Below are 21,072 nucleotides of genomic sequence, written 5' to 3' on the forward strand. Positions count from 1 at the left end.
CCATCAGGCAGTGCCACATGTGTGGACAATAACAGCCACACTGACAAACACAACACTTTTTGACTACTTGGTTGCCAGGAAACTTAGCCCGAGCCTTTAAGGGTGAGAGATAATAAAGAATTGTGTGTGCCCTGCCTCTGTCTGGGCAAGTTTGTTAACTGCCAGTGGGTGTCTGCATGCTGCAGGTGTTGATTTCCATGTGGCCATTGCTGTCTGTCATAAATCTGGGTGAAGACACAGAGCGAGTGCTGGATTCAGCAGATTTTACCCACGGACAAGGTCGAGATGAATCATCCAAAGGTTTGTTTGAGACAGCACAAATCTCTGTTTTATATCCTGGTAGAACTAAGATTTTGAATGATGAAGAGGGCCATATTTGTGTGCTCCAATTGTTTTTTTGTTTTTGTTTTTAAACAAGGGTGACTGAAATTTTTATAATTGAGCAAGAACTACAAAAGATCCATAATCTGCCAGACCTCTTATGACAAGAAAGCGTATTAAAAGAATAATTTGGTGCAAAAGTTTAAATTGAAGACTTACCTCAATGAGATGTGAACATTCCTTAACCAAAGTACATCTTGATTTTTTTTCATTGCCATCGACACGACTGTGGCATCATCCAGTTTGAATATATGGTAAGAGTGGAGCCACTCTGTTTGATTTCTTTGCACAAACTGGCTTGAAAATGTGAAAGTGTGTCTAACACACGTTTAAGCAATCTGGATGTTTATTTAAGGTGAACTTGATGAATTTGGAAGATTTCCTTTGTCTTCATTGTTTCCCTTGCTTTCTTTTCATGGTTCTCTAAAGCCTGTGTTTCATTAAGTTTCCCTTGATTAACCTCAGTCTCAGCAGTATTAACAGGACTCTAAAGCTGTCACCTTTCAGCCTAATTTCTGTGAAAGCTTCTAAAATGCAACTAGAAACTCTTCTTTAGCCTTACTACATACAGTAGATGTACTGGTGTTTGTCAAGATTTAAAGTTTCTACTTTACTGCCTGAAAATTTTCCTTTCATCTTAGTAAGTTTTAGTCAGATGGTTGAAATTCTGACCGAGTTAGATATTCAAAGACAGCAATAATCCTTAAAGTGCAGCTTTCTCTATGCTTACCTGATTGAAATATTATGGATTATGCGAAAAAATCAGTTAATGAAAGTGATCTCTGGTATTTTGATTACAGCAGTTTGTACCCAGAAGCTTGTTTATGTCCACAAAGAAAAAAAAAAAAGTGGTTGCGATGCAGCTTGCTAAGTGGATTCACCCTCAGAGCAAATTAGTCCTTGCTTAGACGGATCAAATAACGGAAATGTTAAATGCTTTCAAGAAAAACAACTTGAAAGATGGATAGATCACTTAGTGTCAGACACTTTTGTAGAGAGATAATCAATGTTTTCCTCTTCACATCCAAGTGCCTGTAATGATTCCACTGATTAGTGTTTTTTATGTGATCTCACTGACAGAAAACAAAGAAAATTTTGCAATCTTTTCTCCATCACTCCAACACCAGCTTAGATGAATCATCAGCTGAAATGTTTCATCTGAGAAGAGCTGCCCCCATGTAATTGAATCCAGACTGATAACCAGTAGCTGGCTCCAAAACAAGTCAGGGTGCACTTGATTAAAAGCCATCATGATTACGAACAAAAGAGGAGTAAAGATTATCACCAGATTATCACCATTTTTTTTTGCATTTATAGCAGCTGCAGAGGCACATCTGTTGCTTCCTGCTGTTAACAGAGATGGGAAAAATGGTGGCTTAAGCATCCAATCAGAATCACACCACAGAGTAATGACTTTAACCAAGCACTGTTGTGTTGTTCTTTTGCTTTTGTTTTACAGCCTGTCTTTAGAATCTCAGATCAGTTTAGAATAGCATAAACTAGTATATTCTTTATTGTCCCACCATGGGGTAATTTAGTTTAAAAGCACATTCAAGAAGATTTGCCACATAAACATTTGCATCAGAAGAAATTGTTGTCTGTTGCCCTTTTAAACCTCAGGGGAAGCTTCATTTGGTGCTACAGCTGTGTCCTTTAGCCACAGAGAAAATGAAAACCATTTCTTGTTTTTTTTTTTTTTTTATTAATTTTTAATCTTACTATAAAAAAATAACAACAAATTAAATCTCTGTTATTTTATTTCTGTGAAGTTCTCTATAAATAAATTGCTACCCCAGGGTACCGCAAACAGACAATACGAGACAGACTTGGCAGAAAACCATTATGCATCAACATATTTCTTTATTAATGTAATTATTTCTTAGCTCTTCCTAAGTAATTATTATGTATTTAATTACCCTTAAAGGTCAGTTTTAGCAATGAAAGTCTCCTAAAAAATGTGCATACCATATTCATACATTTTTTTTTACCTGTTTCATTAAAGCAAAATTAAATCCACATATTTATTTGCTGGCCTTTCTGTGAAGATTTTAATTACAATCTAACCTAGAAAAAAAAAAATTAAAATAAAACAGGGAAAAAATAGCAAGGACTATGTGTATATAAATATATATACATCCATTTTCTAACAGGCTTATCCCAAGTGGGGTCACAAGGGGTGCTGGTGCCTATTTCCAGCTTTCTACGGGCGAGAGGCAGGGTACACCCTGGACAGGTCATGTCCATCGCAGTGGAACACAGAGACAAACAACCATTCACACACACACTCACCTAAGGGGACTTTACAGAAGCCAATTAACCTAACAGTCATGTTTTTGGACTGTGGGAGGAGACCAGAGTACCCAGAGAGAACCCACGCATGCTCAGGGAGAACATGCAAACTCCATGCAGAAAGACCGGGGATCGGGAATCGAACCATTAATCTTCTTGCTGCAAGGCAGCAGCGCTACCCACTGTTCCACTGAGCAGGCCATAAACATTTAAAAAAAAAATACATTCAAGGGACCCAGGGGAAGTGAAAGCTAAAAGCAAATTGCACATTCTCACATTTCTTATCTGCTATTACATGTACTTCTAAATATAGTGCAGACGACGCACCGAACAAATCCTACCTTTCATTCACAGCATTAGTCTGCTTTTTGACTATGTTATGTCCTTCCTTTTGGTGTTAGCTGACACAATCAGAGGCTTGACTGGTCTTGACAACCCACTGTGCCCTCAAACCATTTCTGAGGCCTGATTCAGAGACCTTTTCATCCGCCTCCAGAAGTCATCTACCTGGGTGAGAAAGAAAGACCTTTGCATGCTGTTCAACACAGACCCGTATGGATTAAGTAAAAAGACCCGACAAAAAAAAAAAAAAAAAGCCAACTGCTGTGATCCTGCTGTACGTCCATTATGACATGACAACCTGCTGTGAAATAGATTTTGAAGGTTACTAAGGGATTACTCAAGCTGGGGACATCTTGTTTCCGTTGTGTAACACAGAAATGTTGGTATGTATTATTAGACAGAGCTTGATGCACAAATACTATAGAGGTGTCTATGTCTCTGACCTTGCCTGCTATGTTTGGGGTGATTGATTGGCAAGTCTGAGCTGTAACCATGGCAACGAAGACAGAGGTGGCACAGCTTGAAGACAGGATGAACGTTCAGGATTATAGAAAATTACAGAGCCTTTTCCTTGTAAGTTTGATTTAGTGTCTCAGTTTATTAAATGTGCCGATTTAGACAAGGTTTCACAAGTCAAGATAACAAATGTAATACATTAAATGGTGCTGTTTATCTTGCATGCAGGACTCCTGTAGCGAATCCCGCTCCTTGTCCAGAAATGAGTTCATCGATCTTGCCTGGATGGCAGTCGGCCGTGGATCCAGGGAAGAATATGGTCTTCTGTTTGACAGTGCGGTTGCCTCTCAGGAGCCTCGAAAGCTCCTGGAAAGTGATGGTGTGAAGGAATGTGGGTGTGTCAGCTGGAGAGGGTTGAGCTCCTTTCTGCTCCTGAAGCTTTCTGATAAACTACACAACAGCAGAGCCATTTGTGCTCCTTGCTGGAAGCCGACGTTAACTCTGACTTGTCCTCATCGGGGACCTGTTCAGAAGGTAAAAGATTTCTAAGTTCACAGAAACTTATTAGAAGTTGAGTTTGTTACAAACCTAAACATACGGCTCATTTTGAACTTACGGCCCTGCGTGTTGTGAAAAAACACACATTCATCAAGTTTAGAATTTTAAACTCTGCTGACTGGGGGGAAATCCACATTATTAAACATTGTGCCGGGAAACGTTCACCAGTATTAGGGTCTTACTCATCAAAATGGCACACCTCTTTTGAGATAAATGGCTCTGGACTGCTCTTACATCTATCAATTAATATGCAAATGGAGAGCTAGTATAAAGTGCCTACTGCTGTGGATAAAGTGAAAGCTCACCGCTTTAATCTTTCAATCCGCAGGATGTCAAAATGTCAAAATGTTGTGTCAGTTGTTTTCCAAATGCCTGGAAGGTTTAGACCCTTTAAAGAGGAAGATTTTTTCCCTGAGACAATGTGTCTGTCTATGAGCTTTTTAAATTGATGCAGACGCAGAAGTATTGAAAACGTTTTTAAACATACTGTAATAAAACCTAGAGGCACAATACAACATCATTTGTTCTGTGCTTTTCTGATGAAAATTGCACAAGGCTTTAGCAAAAACGATTCCAGATTGATTTTAAAATCAATAAAGAATCCCAAAGCGAGGTAAACTCAGGGGGAATGTTTTTTTTTTCTGCCCTTATGGTCCCAGTAATGATTGTAGTTGCAGCATTTGCTGCTGATAATAGAAGAGACCTCACTAATGCAAGGTCAGAGCATGAAACTGTGTGAATAAGACTTTTAAGTAGACAGTTTAAAGAAATGTTGTTATTTTTGAGATTTCTGTAAGATGGAAGAGACGAGAACATGTTTGACTTGAGCATATAATGGAGTGTGCCCTTTATTACTACTAGAATGATTTTGCATAATAGGTTGTTAAAAGTATTAAGCAAACAGACTAAAATAACTGATTTTGTGTTTAAAAAGAATAACTTTTGACTAATTCTATTCAAATGCAAAGAAAGATTTGAATATCTGTATATTAAGCTCAGAAATAGATCCTAACTGAAATCAGTAAGTATTATTTTAGAAATCATGTAAGCATGATCTACCATTTCCCTATAATATATTGAAAATATTTTAGAAATTAATAAATCAAAGAGCTAAAAATAATCTTTAGGATATGTTAAGAGATTAAAGTATTCTGGCTCAGGCCGGATTTCCGGCTCCTAGCAATTGTCCGTGGGTAAAAAAAATCCATCAAAAATAAATTGACAGTAAATAAATAAAAAAAGACAATCGAAATCCCTTTTGCATTTGTCAGCCAATGGTAGCAAAGGAGCGCTCTGAAACTGACAGTATTAGCCAATCATAAGAAGAAGGGGGCGGGTCTTAGGAAAGTGTATACCTCTTCCTCATGCTTTTTGCTCAAGTCGCCAGATAAATTGTGTTACAGTGCTGAAATTCTCCTCGGAAAGTGACCTTGCGCCGTTTACGGCTCCATTCAACGGAAAGACGTGTAAAAAACCACAAAATAAATATATTTAACTTTGTGTTTAGAGAGAAGGACGAGAGAGAGGGCACAATGCAGTACAAGAGATAAAGATCTCAAAAATAAATGGCGCTGGGCATGGCTGGAGGAGACTGGGTGACATGACAAGCCATTTAGCATCTGGTGCAGGAAGTTAGGGGAACCAGGCACTTGCCTCTACACGCTGTGCTCCAGCGTGTATGTATCCAGCGGCAAAAAGGTGCTACGCAAACATGAGTTAGATCCTGATCATCAAGCTGCTGTTCATGCCGGCCCGCACACCACATGTTTGGCGGGAGCTACAGCAACAGCTGATGACCAGCGTGAATAACTGACCGTGTATGCAAGTTAAAAATAAGGGTTTGTGCATTCCTCGCCGAACACAATGCTTAGCAGCAAAACTGGATATCAAAGGAAATGTGGTACATGCAAGTGTTAGAAATAGATGCACTTTTGCCATCTTTTGCCTGTTTTTGGTATTAGTTTTTCAAAGTCAAATTTAGTCTTCAATCATTCATGCAATCTCTGATCCTAGGCCCAAACACCCGCCTGGCATGGCTTGAAAATACACACACACAAACACCCATGCATATATATATCTATATATATCTATATATATATAGATATATATTCGCTATATATTTGCTGGTCAATTCTCTAACTATCTGACCTACAGTTTAAAACAAGGCAATCATTCCAAATATCCAATTAGTTTTCTAACCACAAAAAGAGAATCAAGTTAGCACCTAAATATCAATTCAATTGAAATGCTGTGCTTGGATCTCAACAGAGGTGTGCATTAAAGAAATGTTAACAAACCTCATTGCATGAGAGGACTGATGAAGTTAAACAGAAAACCTCTACTTTTGATTATTGCTGCTAAAAAGTTTTGCATCATGGAGTGTACTTGTTTTCCCCATGTCTCTATTGACCACTTTTGCTAGAGTTATTAATGTTCTGTTGGGCACCTTAGGGCATCCTGAGAAAGGTGAGTTTTAATTTTGACCCAGCAGTGGAGGAGAATGCTGTGATCAACAATATCAAAGGACATATTCAGGTCTAAAAGTGCTAAAATTCAGCTGTCCTTTCAAACGAAAAAAAAAAAGTAAATGACGTGATCTCTGTATAAGCCACTAAAAAAACCTTTGTTTAATCACAAATGGCACAAATTTAGCAATCCTAATAAAATAGAGGGTTAAAAGGTAGAGCTGGAAAAATAACCAGGCAGATGGTGGAGAAATTTTATTTTTAACCAGAAAAGCAGTTGTAGAGCACAGGCTTCTGGACATCTTTGACACCACTCTCTGGTTTAGGGGGCAGCTGCTTGTTCTGCCAAATGATGTTAATGAATCTTTTAAAAGATTCCTGCATCCTGATTATGATGTGGGTGATCACCGACATTTAATGAATTGTTACTTGGACTGAGGTGAAGCTTTGGTAAAAATGTTATTAAAATCCATTCATAACTTTTCAAGTTCTCCTGTACACAGACGAACAGGACCCCCTTGGCGGAGGTAATAAAAACAAATGCAATACGGAATGTCTGACACAATGCCTAACTCCTCCATCAAACTCCTCCATCACCATATACTGTAGAGCGAGGACCATATAGTGGACTTTATAGTGACCTCAATTAACTGACCGATCAAACAGATGGCCAGTAGACCATCCTGATCTCGCGAGCTTTCAAGGTTTCACTCGCAGATCAGTCTGGAGACTCTCCGTTAAAGAAAATTTAGAGCCGTTCACCAAACGAACGTCCAATCAGCGTTGGCTTTGAGGCGGGTTGAGGTGTGACGCAACGAGAAGCGCGACAGTTCAGTCTAAAGAACATGGTGGCTTCAGCCGATGAAACTAGCGTTAGAATGGCTATCGAGCAAGTTTTATCGGAATTACAGAGTATTTCTTCACTGAAAGAAGAGCAAAACACTGCTCTGGAGGCTTTTCTCAGAGGAAAAGATGTCTTTGCTCTTCTCCCGACTGGTTTCGGCAAGAGTAGCCTGGCTTGTGGTTGTGTTTTCGTTGTTGTTCTGTTAGTACGTGATATGCTTCATTGATCTGATTGGTTTATTTGGCCCGTCTATCACCAACATAGGCCAATCAGCTAACCAGTATTTTCGCCCCTTCCCAAAATTACTTCAACGGAAGGTTTCCAGATGGATATGCAGAGCAAATCCATCTGGTGGAGTCAGGTTAGATGGCCAGTACTCTATGGCCCCATTTACACAACCTTCTGAAAACTGACCCGTGCTGAGTTGAGACCGAGCTTGGATCAGTTAACCATGCAGAGCTTGGTTCCTTAGGACCGTTTACACACAATACTAGCACGGTTCGTTGTGTTTCATATTGCAAATAAAATGGTATGACTACTTTTTGCAAGGACCTGTAAAAGTTGTCAGAGGTTACCAGTATGTAGACCACCACAGACTAAAAGCAGACATCATAATTTTGACCAAATGAAAATGAGCACCTCACTTTTGCTCTGTAGATAAAAAAATTCCTTTCCTGCACCTCAGCAAGTAAAATTCTGCAATTTTATTGGGCCTGCTCAAGCATGGTTCTGTAGTAACTGAGAAGAGAAGAAAAGGGTATACTTAACAGTTAAAGCTCAGTTTAAAATCTTCCAAACCATTTGAATTAATATACTTTCGTCTTTGGTGTAGAATGTTACACGAATGTATTAGAAGCTGCTTTTGCCTTTGAGTTAAGAATAGTTTTTTCCCCAGCCAAACTGCTGTTTTTTTATATCCCCTGGTCTCCCCAGGTGTTGTACATCCAGAGCTCAGGTCAGTACCTGACTGTGAGCAAAGCAGGAACAGTGGTGCTGCGGGACAAAGGAGACATGTCCATTCAACAAAAGCACCGCTTGCAGAACAACACGGTCACACCCAGAGACCTCTGGGTAACAGACATGGTGCTCCTACCGAGCATGCACAAGGTTATTTGGTGTTGTTGTAAATGTTGCTTTTTAGCACTTTGTAGTTGATTAGTTGCATCCTTGCTCTGAAAGCCAGTTAATATTCTTTAAGATGATTCATTTAATAGTTAAGAGATAAATAGTCAGAATTATTGGGCCAGATATTGTAATTTACAAAGGGAGACAAATACTTCAGTCACTTGATTAATTATTGATCTGTTCTTTGTGTAACAGCGTCGCAGACAAGAGGCTATTGCATAATATTTAGAAAGTAAATGTTCATTTCTTTGTTGTAGGACCATCAATTATTGATCATTACTCCTAATTAGCAACTCTTTAATCTACAGATTTGTGAACGGCTTGGGGTATTTAATTATAAGCATGAATAAAATATTTTCATTGTTGGCATTGATTTTTTAGCCTGGGAAATTGGTAAATCATAATCATGTCACATTATAAAGTGCTCTGTGTGTCACTTTGTGTCTTATGGCCCTCCTGCTCTCAGATTGCTGTCTCATTCACGTGTAAAGAGGTATGTTTTTACGACATACAGGACTTCAGCTGCAAATATAAATTGAAGGTAAACTGTGTGGATGAAAAACTACTCTTAGATTTAAACTCTCTCTGCAAATGAGCTTTATTGCCTAAATTGAGCTGTTTAGATGTTTGCAATGCACATAAAAATGAAAGAAAAACAACGTAATAGGCTCAATGCAAGACATATTATGATCTAGAATTTAGTGTTAGATTTAATCAAAATCTAACACTAAATCCTACATTCCTGACCAATGCAGGTTAAAAAATACTCCATCATCTGTAGACAGTTCTCCTTCTTTGCAGATCAGATGTCTGGATTATTGACTGTTTTGTTTCATCGTATTTTTAGCCATATTGCTAAGTCAAAAGAATTTACTTTTGCTTTCCACCAAAAAGAAAAAGATTCGAACATAAAAGCACTTAATGTTCATAGAGGAATACAGCTAAAAGCCAAGCTCACAAGTTCATAGTTAAACGGAACGTTGCCACACTGCAAAAATAAGTTATGCACGGATGCTGCAACATTCCAGAGGATGCATTTGGAAAAATGTACTCAACTGACTGCAAAGACCTGAAAGAAGACTTGACAGCGGCAGTCTTTCAGGTTTCAGCTTTTGTAACAAAGATGAAGCATATTTCAAAGTCAACCAAGTTTTCCAAGAAGATTTAAAATAAAATATGTTCTTAAAACATGAAAAATTAGGAATATTAATTATCAGTTAACTTCTAATGAGTTGCCTAAGATTACTACACTGTGAAAAGAGAAACATTGAACAAACTTTAAAAAAGTAAGGAAACCAGCTTGAGTTGGCTCATCTAAAGGTCTATGTAAAAAAGTTAAATAAAGTCAGAATCTTTAATTCAACGAAATTATAAGGATTAGTCATACTGTATCTACTCCCATCTTTAAGTTGACAAAACCTGTGTTAAGTTGATAAAATATCTACATGTAAAAGTTGAGCAAACTCATAAACACAGTTTAACTGCGTGTTGAAAAGTTATTTCACTTTTGATTTACCCTGTTGGTTTAGGTTCACTCAACACAAGCCTGTTCATGGATTTTACTAAAAAAGCTGGTTGTCTTGATTTTTAAAGTTTCCTTTTTTTACAGTTAAGGAACGAGAAGCCGATGTCTTCAAATCACTTTGGTAGCAAGTTTTCCCAGCAAAGCTATTCTTTTTTTTAGGACTAAATATGGTTGACATGAGGCTGTTAAATAATTTTTAAACATCAGTAGTCATTTAAGTATTATTTTGGAGTTAATTTGCAGATTTTGCCAGCAAAGCAATTTGCAGAGAAAGTTAAACAATATTACATGCAACTCTTAAAATGGTACATTGTTATACAGTATATCACCATATAAGGGCATCCTGCTGCAGCCATGATATTCAATATTCATGCATTCTTTTACTGAAAAATCAAGGGATTGACATTTGCCCCGTGGTGTCTGGACTTCTGGATGGGTTCGTCTCATTCTGACCAAGCTGTGCTCACCATAGGAGATATTGGGGGAAAGGTAACACAAGGAAAGAGATAAAACCAAAGTGGCTATGGCAGAACACTGCCACAAATGTCCATTTTGTTTCACAACCTCCATGTGTTCATTGACCAATTAAGTAACAGATGTACATTTCTGTCCTCCCAGGTCAGTGCTTTGAATTTTACTTTCGCCCAGATCTGTCTGTTTGACAGCCTCTGTGTGAGGATGGATTCTGACAGTGGTGCACCGACAGTCCTGTGGGATGAGCTGGTCAAAGGCAAACACTGCTGCTGCTATGTGGAGATGCACCAAGCTCACTCTCCTGCATGGGTCAGAAAAGGTAGGGAATGTTCACATAAACAAAATCATTTGCTTCAATGCCAGAATTTGTTGCTTGAATTCATTATTTACTGTATTGTCTTGCCTAAAACAAAGCAAGCCATTGGGAAAAGGGAAAATATGTGTAAATATACTAAAAAACAAACAAATGCAGCTGGGATATTTCTTGATACACATTAACACACAACCTACCTCCTATCTGGTAAAATAACAGTGGTTATTTGGCTTGTCTATACACTGGAGAAATAATCTGGAAATAGTTAAAAATGCTTTAAATTAAGTGTTTTTACCCTTAATTTGAGTCAGTAAATGAGTTTGCGAATGGAATGAGTGTTTTTACTCTTCAAACAAGATAACTAGATAATATGCACTTGAAATAAGACAAATCAAGTTTTTTTATTTACAATGTAAATGTTCCATTTGCAAAGTGTCTTACTTTCCTATTCAATTGAAGAGAAAAAAAAATCATGTATCTTAAGAAAAAATTACCTATTTAACTTAATTTTTTTTGCAGTGTAAATCTAAGTTTGGATCTGAAATGATGTATCAACAGTGTTGATCAAGTATGTAAACCAGTTGATAATTTTTTTTTATAACTTCTCTTATGAGGCTCCATTTAGAGCCCTAGATCTTGGGCTCAACATCACTTATCAGTTAAACCCTTTATTTTCACAAAAATAATCTTAATTTGTATGCCTGTATTGAAATAGATATCTAATATAAACCACCCTTCAAACACTGTATATGCATGGATAAACCTTGTGTAGAAGCTTTTGAACATTTTATCCAAACAAAAAAAGGCTGACATATACAGCTTTTGATCTATAAAATCGTTATCATTTTTGTGCAAACATAAAAAGAGCTTCAACCATTTCTTTAGGGTGTTAGAGCAACCTGAGATTATTAAGTTATTTTTTTAAATGATCATTTGAAACTGAGATCTAAAAAAGTATTACTTAGTAATTTTTCCAAATATAATGATTCAAATTACAGACAGTGTTCAATTTGGGTTTCTCCTACATATATTTTGAAATGTTTAACCCTTTATGACCTACCATAGAACAAATTCGACAGGTTATATTTTTAAATTTTTTACTCTTCTTCAGGTTTTATTGTCGTTTCACTGTCACAGGTCAAGAGCAACAGAATGAACAGCATTTAATGCATCTCCTTGGGGAGCAGTGGGCTGCCATTGTGCGATGCCCGGGGAGCAGTGTGGGGGTTAATGGTCTTGCTCAGGGAGCCAGAGTGTCAGTCCATGGGAGTGGGGTTTGAACTCAGAACTCAGAGTCCAGCTTGATTCTGGATTCCAAGCGCAATGCCTTAAAAAATAGGCCAAACTCCCAACAGGCCGTAGAGCCATTTTTGGAGCATTTCAATATGTAAGACATCATTACAACCTTTACATTCCAGCTCTTAATCATTTGTGTGAAACATTCATATTTTAAATTGGTTGTAGAAATGGCCTTTATTGCACTAAAGATCATCCGTCATGCTGAGCAGACATGGTAATATTTGTTAATCTTTTACCAACCTGAACGCATTTCTTCTAGTACTACAATGCTTCCTTCCTCTCTTGTTATGAGCAGGTTATGATGGTCTACAACTTAGGATGTAAAAAGCATTTCCTACAGCATAACTGACACATCTCATCTCTTTCAGTTTTGATGCACTCCAATTTCCAGGGTTTCTGCTGCATCATTCTGATACTTTTGCTGCATTGCTACTGTCATATTTTACTTGTCTTCCTACTAAAGGTTCAACAAACCGTTCAGGAATTGCATATCCATTCTCTTTAAGTCCCTTTAAGTGGTTAGATAACGCAGAATTAATCATAAAGTAGGACAAGCTATCAGTTTGCTTTTAAGTTTCAAGGATCCAGCTTGTCAGGTCAATGTTTCCTCATCAGTACAGACAGCATAGCATAATGTTAGATTAAGTGAAGTCATAATTGACCTTTGACTGTTTTATTCAAGTCACGTTTGTGTTCCTTTTGTAACAGTGTCATATGCAAATGCTGTCTAAGGGATGTGTGTAAAAAAGAGGTGTGTAAGAGGACTCATGCAGTGGACTTTCTGAGATTTAAAATAAATAATAAAACCAGAGCAGTCTGTCTTATCTAAAGATCAAATTGTGTTTGCCAGCTTGTCAAATACATAGCCGGCTGATGCCTGAGCTTTATTAACTTGTCACTGATTACTAGACTAATAAAACAAAGGGCAAAAATGCAAGTAGTAAGACATGACATAGATTGGTTGTGCCTTATATGCTGCCTACTTTTAATCAGAAAAGTAAAAAAAAACAAAAAAAAAACATAACTAGTATTTTTAGCTAAAATGTAAGGCTTAGGGTGTCAGAGATGCTGATGACACATCTAACACCTTTCACCTTGACACCTGGAATGAGCTATGTAGTGGTTTCAGTCACTTACTGTATGCACTTTTAATCACTTCTATACAGGCAGGTTTTTCACTTTCAGTGTAAAGTTACAGGTGTGAGTTCTTGGCCCCGGTTCAGCTTGGGGTGTGCAGCAGAGAAGATGCTCAGTTTTATCTCAGCTGCATCACTGGAATAAACATTCTCTGAAGAGTAATTGGGCTTTTTGACAATGACTCAGCCAAGGCAGCGCTTTGAGACTGTCTTGGCTGAAATCTTGATAAAAAAGTGAAAAGAATAGCATGCATGTACTGTAGATAGAACACAACAAATTGGAAGACAAAGGGGTAACAAACTACAGGGGAAATCGTGGAGACAAAACAAAGTCTAGCATGAATGTAATCTTCAAGTCTGTGTGTGCATATGCAATGGTGTGTGCACAAAATGGATGCCTTTGTGAGAGTATATATGTGTGCTAGAATACCTCTGGGGTGCTGGGGCTATTCTTTTGAAGTTTCCTGCCCTTCAGTATGAGTGGGCTGTGTACCATTAGACATAGCTGGTTATCCAGACTTCCAAACCTCGGGGCTCCAGAGACACAAGAGCAAGGAAGGGAGAAGTGGAGCGGCTGATGGAACGCAGAGGGAAAATGAGTGGAAATTAGAAGCAAATTGGGATGGACACAATGCTGCAAGGACAAGGAAGGAGAGCTGCGGGAAATATCTGTGTGTTAAAGAGCAGCATTTTTTTATGGTTGCAATGTTCAAACCAAAAAGCTTTAAATGAACGCTTAAGATGAATGTTGAGGTTGAGAAGCAAACCCAAAAAGGATCTTTTTCATATAGATATCTGGTTCTTTTTCAGTTTTAATTCTAAAGTCATCAACCATAGTGTGAGATTAACTCCAACAGCAGCTAAAGAAGGCAGGCGCTATGAATCAGTTTCTGTAATAAAGTTTGATTTGTGCATGTCATTGAAAGAAAGAATAAGTCTCATAAATCGTTTCTGAAAATTCTTGATCTTTTGATATGTATGAGGGAGAAAAGTCCTGATGTATGAAATGTAATCAGACGTAATTATTTGGCCCAGCTATACGGCCGATCTTTGACCTGAGACTGTCACATGTCGTCTCTCACACACTGCTTATTTTCACCGTCTCTGAAAGCTAAGCAGCTTCTAATAGAGACACGCTGGCAACCAATTTAACTCTTCTCAATCAACATGTTAATTGAGATAGATGGTGATGCAAGATCCATTACAGTTTTTTTTTGTAATGGCAGTGAGCAAATGAGCGCCTGTGAATCGGTTCGTTTCTGCCCTACAGCAGGGCTGCGGTCATCGCACATAGAACACAGCTATTTCACAAAGTGGCTCGACTTCCTTTTTTTTTTTTCATTTTTCCATCTGGTGAGATGTGTCTAATGAACACATTAAAGAAAATTGAGCTGAGAGTTAATTTTCATTTGACTGGTTAAAGCTGAAACCTGTTTAGTCTTTCCTCTCTTTGCTTTCCTTCATTGAGTTTCTAAATTACATTGAATTTTAGCCCTGATAATATGCACAAATTCAAAGTATTTTTTGTTTTTACCTAACTAATTAAAATATGACAATAGTAATAATGCAGAAACACTCCTTAACCATCTTAGAGAGAAGACTTAACATTGTGTTTTTTAATGGTTGTTTAGTCCTTAAGTGGCCTTATGCCACAAAGCTCCACAAATTTTTTCACAATAATTAATTCCTAGATCTGTTTCTTTTTTTAATTAATCCAAATATTTTAGATTTTCAACTAAAAATTATTACATGTAGGTCTAACAAACCATTTATACAGTATCTTCCTAGAGCCAGCAGCCAGTTGCTGTTAAGCAAAAGATTGAGAGCCTTATCTTCAAATATTTCAACTAAGGAGCACTGGAAATGTTTTTGTGTGTCCAATAAGTTGGAATGTTGCCAACAATCTACAAAGAGCAAGCTGACAAAAACACACTACACAAGGAAGTAGGAAACACAGCTGTTTACAACTTTATCAAAGCCTCTTCATGCTGTTCAAGAGCATCAGTCGTTTCTATCCTGGAGTTTTTCCACAATCTGTTGATAGTGGTGGTATTTATGAGCTAAACACAGGATGTCTTTAGATGTTTGGATGTTTACATTTACAAAAGTGTAGCTCAGGACTAGCCCCAAACACCACCCCAGACCTACCCCCAGGAGGGACAACCCCCTTCAAACGACACCAGCCGAAGCCCCTCCAAAGCATCCTCGGTTAAACCGCACACCCACCCCCACAGATGCCAGAGCAGGTTGTCAGTTGTTTTAATGCATTTTTTTCTTTTTTTTTTAAAGAAATGGTAATCCAGTCATCAAGTCACTTAGGTAGAAGTTCAGCTTATTCCACAGACTGTAGAAGATAATTTTTATTCGTAAAATTTCAATAAAAAATTACCAAACCTGATGATTTAAATCAAACAATTGGTAGTATTCTGTTTCCAAACCTAAAGAGAAAAAAACTCCGAAGCTCCAACCATTATTCATAAAAAGGCTGGAGGTCCCTATTTCTGACAAAGTGGGTTACAAGGCCTAATTCAATTTATTAATGGGATATTTTACATTTACACACAAGGTATTTCAAAGAAGCAGAATGTGACTCTTTCATTATCACTCTAGTTCTTATGGTCTGTATAATTTATCTTCTGTTATATGCCTTTACTTTTTCAGATTTTCATGCTTTCTCATATTTGTTTCTACAAAAGCTTTTTGTTAGACCATCCATATCTGATTTTTTGTCTCTGACTGTTACCTTCTGCAGTGCGCTTCCTGGCTTCACTTGAAGCCTTTCTGTCCTGCAGCACCAGACCAGATAGCAGCATGGTGATTGGCTGGAGGGAAAAGGATGGCAGGGGCCTGCGAGTCTCTTCTTTTGCAACAAAGAGTGGTGTGTTGGACGTGAATTACAACAGTGGACTTGGTCTGATAGGTGAGAAGAATATAGTAATCCAAGACGTTCAAATGAACATTCAAGTTAAACCTTTTACTTAAAGAAAAAAGAAAGTCTCAGTTTATTTGATTAGGATTTGATTTTTTCGAGTGTTACCTTTTTATGTGAAATACAATAAAACTGAATAAAAGAGACTGAAACAACTGACCTTAAAAAGGAAAATTTGCAGCCACTAATTACTATAAAAAAATTAGCAAAAGGCAGCAATCCTTCATTCTGATAATAAATACCAATAGTGTAAAGGAAAACCCTTTTAACAAGAAGATACCTCTTGGAGAACCAGGTGCAATAGCAACAGCCATCTGCCAAGAGTGAATGGGGATATGAAAAGGTGGAGCATATGCATAAAAACAGCATAGAAATGGCTTTAGTGGGTTAATTTTGTTAAAAAATACAGCAAAGTTGATAAGTTCTAGGTCAGTGTTTAAGTTTAGAGCATAAAAGAAATCACAGCTAGACTTGTATAGTCTTAGCTAAGTGTAAGGAAGAGACCGTGTTAAAAACTAAAAGTAGTGCCATATGCATCTCCTAAGGAGCACATAAGATGGTTGACAGGAGAGGTGTATAATAAAGCTAGTAATGAAAAAGACTTAAAGATCGTTTTTAGGCCATCTGCTATCTTAGTGTTTCATGGGGGGATTTTACAAAGAGACATTAGCGTCATTTACACTACTCTCTGAAAACCAATGCGTGCCAAACTTGGATCAGTTAACCGTGCCAAGCTCGGTTCCTTACGAACATTTACACAACACGCTAGCATGGTTCCTCGCCTCCTTGTGGCGATCTACGGTACTACTGCTCTCTAGAGGTAAACAAGCAAATCAACATGGCAGCGCACATAACATTCAGTAAGTCATGTTTTGTTATCATTGTGATATTTTGTTGTTTGTGGAGAGTCAGGCGAAGAAAGCAGCCTTTGGTGAATTTACTTGACAGAGTCGGCTTTTGGGAGGTGGATACGACAAACAGTAGTCTAATCACGGTGTACAGACGCAGGAAACAACAATGGGCGTTTAGGCTCATCACACTGCTAAGCAGAAGAATCACTGGTAATCATGTGGCACAGTACAGAAGCTAGTATTTTTATGAATATAGTTTCATGACAACGGAGGCTGACTGTAAGGAGATGACGTGGTCTGGTCATGCTCTCTTATCTGAGAACCGTGCCAGAACCAAACCCTGCAAGCCATACTGATGAACTTTTACCAGTTTAGCGCGGTTCTGTTGTGTCTGGCGCGGTCCGGTTCAGTTGTGCATGCCATTTACACTCAACAGTTAACTTGGTTACCATGCTCAGGCCAATCTCAACACTGTTTTAAAAGGCTTTATGTAAGTTTTACAAAAAGAGTCTTTTTTGTTTGACCCTCAATGACCACTACACCTCAGTAGCACTGATACATCTATAAGTCTGTTTCCTACTTTCCTAAATTTACTTCCTGCACTCTTCAGCTGATGTGACGTCAAGCACGTCCATGTTTTATTGGTCCAACCTAGCAAACAATCAAGTACGAGAGCCAGCTATGAGAAGGAGCAGAAGAGTGCTGCAGTTCTGTGTTTTGGCCACAGGGGGCAGTATCATTAGAAAACTCCAAAATGCCTATTTTGTCATTAGAATAGTGATTGGAAACGCAGTTAAACTAGTGAACTGGATCACAAGAATCAGCAAAATAAAATAATAATAATTAAATAAAATAATTAGTTAAATGAAGGGCTCAGCTCATGCAACTAGCAGTTTAGGTTTTACAGTTTAAATTAATTTACAGAGCTATTATTGCGCTTTCCATTCCTCTAGATTTAAAATAGACAATAAGCATGGCTTTAGTTAAGTTTAGTGTCATAATAACATCACTTTGAAAGTCTTTTAAGATCATCGACAGTTTAGACAAGTACCAAACATTAGACAAACTTTTCAGGCTCTCATCTTACTTCCTGTCAGTGAGCTCCAGGGCAGCTATGGCTACAATGTGAATTGCCATGATAATGTGTGAGTCTGTATGTGGCTGTATGAGTGTGAATGTGTATGAATGTGTAAATATAAGTTTTGCAAGGTATTCCCTTTAAATCACAATTATTCCTGTACTGTAATGTTAACTTATTTCTCCCAGTGAATCTTTGGAGAAAAACATGAGACAAATTTGAGACAAAGTAGAAACTAAACTGAGGCTGAGATGAGAAACACAAAAGTGTTTAATGAACTATAGAAGAGCAAGTGTTGAGAAGTAATATTTTTCTGCTGGAATATTTCTGATGATCCAGACATGTTTACATGCACCTAGAATAGACCTTCTTTCTCTGGTTTTCTACCAATGCCTCCTTTGTGGCATCAATGGCATCTGATATTTATCTGTACTTAACAGACTGCAAAAATAATAATTCTTGTTAATATAGAATACATGTATTGGCTGCAGCTACAGCAGGTGTGGATCACAATGTCCTTCTGTGGAACCCCTATGTGACCTCTAAGCCAGTGTGTGCACTGATCGGACACTCAAGCCCTGTCACAACAGTTCAGTTCATGCAAACAAAAGGACAGCTGATCACCTACTCCAAAGACAAGGTAAGAGACATTTAAAGATTATCGTTCCTGCAGTCCCAATACTGATTTCATCCCTTCCATTATTTTGCTGAGAGGGTGCGCTTTTGGTATTTATGCTGGTGCCAATGAAGGAAACAGAAGTTTCTCTGAGCTGAGACATTTCCTTTAAATCCATGTTCTCTCTGATGCAGGGATGATGTTGCTATGCTTTTTCTCCTCTTGCTGTAGTAGCAGACTGCATGCTTGCCTACTCTTTGGTTTCTCTGAGGAGAATGAATATTTTAGAGGTGATTTATGCTCCATCTGCCCTTTGCTCAAACACCATCTGCCAGAGCAAGAAACTCTTAAGGCTTTACCTCAGTTTTTCTTTGGAGGAGTTCCTAAAACGGCAGCAGTCGCCTTGTTTTGCACCATAAAGAAATACAGCAGAAAGAGTTTATCTGAGTTACACTAAGCAGGGAATGCAGTTGAAGACATAACTTTTACTTAGAATGACTCTGCAAGTGTATGAATGATGTTTTGATGATAAAGATGTATCCTATGATTTTTAATTGGACCTTAAATTTTGATGGCATCTCCATCCTTTACGCTCATACCAATAAAGGCATGGACACAAACCCTCTTCTACATTACCTCCTATCCAGGTGCTGTGCTTTTGGGAGGTGTCCAGTCAAGTATGTGTTCGCCGTCTGGCTGGTGTCTTTCCTAAGACACAAAAGGACCCTCACACAATCCTGTCTCTACAAGAGGAGCTTAACCAACTTCTGCTCACATTCAACAGCCAATTACTCCTGCTGGAGACAATAGAGGACGGGAGGACCAGCAACAATCAACACCCTGTTACCTAAGTGCTTTTAAGGAAATGTTAAACTGTTTTCTCTTGTTTTTATTGAATGATTCTTCCTTTCATTTTCATTTAAACTGAAATTTCTAACCAGGAATCTCTGTGATTCCTAAGATAAATCTTCTCCGGTGGCCCATTATTCTTTGTGAGATACTTAACAATAACTTATACCAAAATGAGGCAGAATGAGATGCTAAACTAACTATCCATTTTTTTTCCCAAGACGATTTATTAAAAAGTCTATTTTTTTATGCTTATTATTCTGCTGCCTTATTGACACTTTTTCCAGTGTAAACCTTTACTCACCAAAGGCAGACTTTGCTAGCATATGATTATACGTTTTTAGTTGTTTTTATTCAAAGCAAACCTGTACATTTATTTTTGTCCTGATTTTATATTTCTGTCAGCAGCAAGTATTTTAATTTAAAGCAAAACAATATTCTAGAAATATTTCCAATATTTTTGTTTCCTCAGATGGAGAAAACTGTTTCAAAATAATCTGTGCCTAGTGTAGAATGTTAGTTTTTTACTAGTCTACATCATGCTGATTTTTTTTGTTGTTGTTTTTCTTAAGCCAAGCTGGCTGCATCATAAAATAAATGAATAATAATAGAATAAATAAAACAAGGTTTGGATAAAAGGGTTACAAAGCTTTATTTAAGGATGTTTGAGTCTAGAACAATATGTCAGGTTTGACCACTTCAGCTGGACATTACTTTGATGAGAAATGTAGCTCATCCCAAAGGACAAATAAACAGACAGGCTGCTTGAAAATAATACTCTGTAACTTAGTAACAAAAAATTACCGGAACAAACCCATTCCAACGTTGCATCTTAAGGTTAATAAAGTTTTCTCATTGGATGCCAAAGTTTTGTTTTTTCTTTATAGTTGTTTAGAGCAGTGAGTATAGCAGAACTTATCATTTCTTATCTGTTGCTGCACACTGCTGGTCAGGTGAGTTAAAGGATTTAACTTTCTTGCAATGAATAAAGTTTTGGTGATATGTTTGGAAAACAACAACAAGACAAGGAACATTAACACTGTGGAAACTGAGGAGGGGACATATTTTTCCTTGTTAAGATGTTTTTAGAATTGCATTTTGCAAGTTACAGACAGCGTGCCTACTTAGTAGCCATCTGCAGTCACTCTGGAGCTAGAAGCCTGACTAATGAACCTAAGCCTCATGAGGCTTCTCTAACACTATATAGAGCAGAATGGAAAGTAGGTAATAATCTGTCCGACATGCACATGAAAATTACTTATCATTTTAAAAGATGTTATATTCTGGACAGATGGAGGGATGAACTTTATTAATCTCCCTAAGGCAAAATTCAGATGTCAGGCAGAAACACATTGACAGATAAATACACTAAAATACAGGTTAAAAAGTGACTAATAATAGTGCTAAAGGTGCACATGTTCATGCTGAGCTGTTATTCAGTCTTATAGAAGAAGTAAGAAAAAATCTCTTAAGGTGTTTTGTTCTTCAGCAAAGGGCCAGCAGGCTGTTGCTGTGGGTGACCGTCTGAGTGGACAGGGTGTC

The 21,072-nt window shown here is 37.7% G+C and overlaps 1 protein-coding gene across 3 annotated transcripts; it reads left to right on the plus strand.

Annotated features, from left to right (window-relative positions):
• The first annotated feature begins 240 nt into the window (after positions 1-240).
• LOC107086957 (uncharacterized WD repeat-containing protein alr3466-like) lies at positions 241-20,342 on the plus strand. 3 transcript variants are annotated; one of them, XM_015378263.1, is made up of 10 exons: positions 241-300; positions 3,072-3,181; positions 3,697-4,002; positions 8,269-8,442; positions 8,927-9,001; positions 10,382-10,474; positions 10,604-10,778; positions 15,960-16,127; positions 18,557-18,705; positions 19,329-20,342. In XM_015378263.1, the coding sequence occupies exons 3-10, from the start codon at positions 3,754-3,756 to the stop codon at positions 19,530-19,532; spliced, it is 1,287 nt and encodes a 428-aa protein (XP_015233749.1). In that variant the 5' UTR covers positions 241-300; positions 3,072-3,181; positions 3,697-3,753; the 3' UTR covers positions 19,533-20,342. The 3 variants fall into 3 exon arrangements, with proteins under 3 accessions (XP_015233749.1, XP_015233748.1, XP_015233750.1); XM_015378262.1 differs by lacking the exons at positions 241-300; positions 3,072-3,181 and adding exons at positions 3,331-3,395; positions 3,491-3,585; XM_015378264.1 differs by lacking the exons at positions 241-300; positions 3,072-3,181; positions 18,557-18,705 and adding exons at positions 3,331-3,395; positions 3,491-3,585.
• Positions 20,343-21,072: the final 730 nt, after the last annotated feature.

Source organism: Cyprinodon variegatus, unplaced genomic scaffold (assembly GCF_000732505.1).
Source record: "Cyprinodon variegatus isolate N-32 unplaced genomic scaffold, C_variegatus-1.0 Scaffold168, whole genome shotgun sequence".
Taxonomy (NCBI): Eukaryota; Metazoa; Chordata; class Actinopteri; order Cyprinodontiformes; family Cyprinodontidae; genus Cyprinodon; species Cyprinodon variegatus.